The sequence below is a fragment of the Anguilla rostrata genome, chromosome 5 (assembly GCF_018555375.3).
Source record: "Anguilla rostrata isolate EN2019 chromosome 5, ASM1855537v3, whole genome shotgun sequence".
In the NCBI taxonomy this organism is placed as follows: domain Eukaryota; kingdom Metazoa; phylum Chordata; class Actinopteri; order Anguilliformes; family Anguillidae; genus Anguilla; species Anguilla rostrata.
Window position 1 is genome coordinate 60143056 of NC_057937.1, and position 4805 is coordinate 60147860.

General features: G+C 43.2%; 1 protein-coding gene across 4 annotated transcripts in view; it reads left to right on the plus strand.

Annotated features, from left to right (window-relative positions):
* Positions 1 to 354: 354 nt before the first annotated feature.
* Positions 355 to 4805, plus strand: part of tll1 (tolloid-like 1) — a 77410-nt gene continuing 72959 nt past the window's right edge. Inside the window, exons 1-2 of one of the 4 annotated variants that reach the window (XM_064337500.1) lie at positions 355 to 894; positions 1070 to 1530. In XM_064337500.1, the coding sequence (XP_064193570.1) occupies positions 1386 to 1530 (145 nt within the window). In that variant the 5' untranslated portion in view covers positions 355 to 894; positions 1070 to 1385. The other 3 variants (XM_064337502.1, XM_064337503.1, XM_064337499.1) reach the window with 3 other exon arrangements.

Consider the following 4805-nt stretch of genomic DNA (forward strand, 5'->3'; position numbering starts at 1 on the left):
ATGAGGTTTGACTGGTTTGATTATTATTATTATTATGGTTTATTTATTTATCAATAAAATTGCAGTCTTGTCATCTCTCATTGACCCTTCCACGTAACCTAACCCAGACCATTTAAAGATACAGGACAACGTGCCCATAGAACCTAATGCAGGCTTTTAATAATTAAAAACATATCCAGAGTTGTGCGCGCTCGTGGATGTGTGCGTGCCTGTGTTTTTTTTTAGTTTTTATTTGGGGGGGCGGGGGGGCGCTTCAGACACAATAAAGCGCGTCTGTTAAATGTAACACCACTGCCTTGTCTACCCCCCACCGCCTCTAAAAAATTTAACTTTGGAAACCCAGATTATAGTTGCGAGGACTGTTTATGACCAGACTCTCACCTACATGGAAGCTAGTTTTAAACATTCAACATCCAACATCCTGAATTTCTCCATCAAGGGTCGCGGTTTTTTATTTAGTGATTATTTCCTCTTTACGATTTTGAGCAATTGTATAGGCTCCTTTACAGCTCGCGCCTTCTCTTTTTATTTCTCGCGCACAATTGAGTTTAATACGTATACGACGTAACAGTATAATAAAAGCAATATTCTCTTAGAAATGTCTTCCAATGCGCCTGTCCAGTTGTCGCCGTCTTGTTTTCCCCTCATCCTTAAGACACACCGGCCACAATGACAAAGCTTAAAGGAGTGCAATTGTCTGGGATCACACGTTGTTTTCCCCTTGCAACGGAGGTTGCCCTGCGTCTGTAGGTCGGTCGCTGTTTTCTCACGACTCGCGTGAAGTTACAGATTCTGTTATCTTGAGACTACATAAGAGGCGGTCCGGATCCTGACCCCGATTGTATGAATAAGTAAGCAGGATGCTCACGGCGAACGGGTGCCTATAGGATTTTAGTAAGTTAGCAAAAAGTGCTCGTGCTGGCGCGCTGCCCTGCCGCGTTTGCTTGTCACCAGAAGCCCCGAGCCCACAGCGCTTGTTGTTTTAAACATTTGCGTCCTGTTGTACTTACAGAGACCAGTGTTTTTTTACTCTCTCTCTAATGCTGCGCTGGATCTTTTATTTTCCCAGGGCTTGCACCCGGGGATTTCGTCTCGTGAAGAACACAGTCCACTGGATTCAGGGATCGTAGAGGAGCGAAGCGGAGCGCAAATCCCAAAGCGGAGCGAGTTGCTGCAACGCTCGAAAACTTACTAACCGCTGTCATCGGCGAAGTGATATACGCTCCGGAGCGCGAGAGAGGCTTCGCGATGTCCCTCTAAATTCCATTTACAAAATACCGTCGAGACTTTTCGGAGGAAAGCACATTTCCTCAAAGTGGCTGAGGTACTTTTTCATTCATTTGTAACTTTGGCTGGTGTGTATCCATTCGGCATTAACACCTACAATGTATTGGATCACAATTTTACTTGCTGGATTGACTTTATGCGGGAAAGTGACAATGCGCAATATCTTAGATTATGAAGACAGTTATGATTATTATGAAGAAGACAGAGCGGAAACAATCGACTACAAAGATCCCTGCAAAGCTGGTAAGTAGACAACGTTGAATTAACTTTCAGTTATTTTGTTTCAGAGGGAAGTCCCAGGTTTATTCGTCATTGCATTGATTTGATTTTTATTGTTGATTTAATAAAATCACACGCGCACGCAGGCTCTCTCTCTCTCTCTATCTCAAACACACACACACACACACACAGGGAGAGGGAGAGAGAGAGAGAGATCGAGAGACTGTTTACAGTCATTAAGTTGGCAATATGGTATTTTTGTTGAGGCAAATGATTAATCGTCTCGCAGTTACTTTCTATAGTCAGTTCATACAAGCCGGTACCAAGTGTCTGTAGCCTACTACTGGCTGCTTCAACTGTCGCTACCTGGCGAAACCACACCAGCAAGAATGTATACAGCCAAATTGGTGATAAACATAATGTGCACAGCCTAGACGGGCCTGAAATATCCTCTCCAGTGATTTAGCGGCATTATTAGGCGCGGGTAATGACTGTGACAGCGGTCTTAGTGGCGCTGGACCACACACCTTGGACAACAGACCGCACTCCTTGTAGCTAAATCTGTCCTGATCTAGCCGAGGTTCCCCGGTAAGCCATTAACGCGCGAGGCCACGTGCAGTTTGCTGTCACACGTCAGTAAAACTGCTTCGCCCCGTTCTAACAGCGGCGTGCCACTCACCAACTGCGGTTGCAGTTAAGACACATTTTGAAAGATGTACACAACATTTGCAGGAAAAAAAACTGAAGGTATAGATGGATGGGTAGTTTAAGTGGCCACCGTGTTACCTAATTATTTTCATTTCCTTTGGCCATCACTCTCGTTAACTTCAGTTAAAGACACAATGTATTTATTTTGGTTAGTAAATCCGTTCTACGATAGGCTTCTACCGGGGAAGGTTCCATTATGCAAACCAGTGAATGTACAACTTACACGCGTGATCTTTATAACTTGTGCCATGGAATTCGCTCCTCACATTACGCACCTTAAAATTATAATTAATTCGTTTGTAGAATTAATAGATTTTATGGGCGATGCGGTCGTGTCAGCGAACTCTTCCTAGAGTACGTTCTTTTTTATTAGGAAGTGCGCAAATTATCCATAGTCAGAATAAAACTGTTTGCGTCAGTGTATCAGGGAGGTTGATTGGAAATCGTTGGTTTATGTGTTCACCTCTATCCACTGTAGAGCTTTTTTATGAGTGGGTAGGGTAGAATCGCAGTCTGGCCGAGCTCCATGCGATACGACACTGTCGTGTTGGCTGGCTGGTGGATGGGTCATCTGCATCATCGTCTGTCACCTTCACACTTCGCTGATTAATAGCGGGAATATCGTGTCTTTTATGGGAAGAACTGAATTAAAACTCCTTGGGGGAATCCTTGGATGTCTCTGCGTTTATCATTGGCTCACTGACTGACGCAAGCGGTAAACGTGCTGCTCTGTGTATCCGTGTTCGTTGTACTGTACTAAATACGTCGACTATGTAGCCACATTATGGCTAGATTTATTACATTACATTACATTTATTTAGCAGACGCTTTTATCCAAAGCGACGTACAAAAGTGCATTTCATGGTCATGGACAACTTTCACTTAGTATGTCCACACATGCATCCAGTCATAATTTATATACATTTTTACATCAGACAAGTGAACCTGAATTAAATACAGTTTCCCATTCATTCATATTCATATTCGTTTGAAATTGGTGAACCAATGTTGCTGGGCCATTTTGATCCACGGCGTAATTATTATTATTATTTTTTTGTTATACTTTAAGGTTTGATCTTATCAACCACTGGAAGACACCCGGGACACAAGGTGATGTAGTTGTAGATAAATGGCCGCTGTACTGGTCTCATATAAAGTTATCTGATTTGTAATGTGGTGCGCCGGTTACGTGCCGGGACCTGCTCAGGAATTTGCGATGTTTGACCTCAGAAATCTGCGGGCTTTCGCCACAGCAGAGCTTGTAAAATATTTATTGTGGTGTAAGGTAAACAGACCGACGAGGGCTGCTCTGCCCTGTGACTTTTAAGTCGTGTCAGATCCCTTCTCATTTTGCCTTCATCTAACAAGGCTGTTAAATGCTGACTCCATAGCACCATCTCATCTTCCTCAGTTATACAGCATTGTACAGTCTATGCATAGAGAATATATATAGGTTCTCTCTCTCTCTCTCTTTCTCTCTCTCACTCTCTCCCTCTCTCTCTCCCCCTCTCTCTCTCATATATATGTAATTTTTGTTCATGTATTTATTTATATAAGCATTATAAGCAAGTGAGAAGTGAGGCACCCTTGAGCAATTATACACTACAGGCTTTTGGTTTTAATATTCCACTTTTGGTGTGACATTTCCCAATTGTTAAAATTACATCAGCGTTGCGTTGGGCAGACATGTTGCGAAATGTAAATTTTTCGACATTCGCATTCAGAAAATCGCCAGAATGTGTCCCCATCACGTTACTCTGTGTTCTTCCAGTATCGTGACAGATGAAGCAGATGGCCTTGCTCCATGCTTTTTTCTCCCCCCTTTCCAGTGTTCTCATTAAGCGTAATTGCATGTGAAGCAACACAAACAAGTAATGTGCACCGATAAATGTCAGTGATGTTGATGACAAGTTGTCTGGCATTTGAGGAAAGTCCTTGGGCTCGACCAGCATTTGCACAAGTCCCTTAGTCAGCGTTCACTGGGCCACGAATCGTTCCCTTTATCTAGACGTGCCTGATTTGATGGTTTTAAGTCTCACCCCATTGGTGCTAAATTACGTTGATGTACGGTGCGTTTCATGTTATGATTCTGTGCATTTAGAATGATACCTCATTCTTGAGTCTGGTGTTCGACCCCCCCCCCACCCCACCCCCTGATGCCCAGCTCTACTACAGGGTGCTGGGTGACTCCCACTCGCATATTATGGGATGTTACAGCTCAGTAGAATGTTGAGAACAGGAGAAGGTGTGCTGGGGAGTCTATGTTCACATCCCATACCAGTGAAATCCAACCCATAGTACGAACAGACTTGATTCAAATCACACTTAGATAAATTTTATCCTAATCTGGTTTCTTGTTTTTGATCACTGTCACCAAACGCGACACGTTTCAAATTTGTCAAAAATGAGACACATATGTTCCATAAAAAGACAAGTTTGAAAGGGTCAGGTAGTTGGTAGTTTGGGGCTAGACAGTGTAGCATAATGGCTAGGGAACTGGACTTGCAGCTTGCAGTTGTCAGTTTCATCTTCTGATAGGGCTCTGCTGTCATACTCTAGAGTAAAGCATTTTCTGTGATTCCAGCTGTATG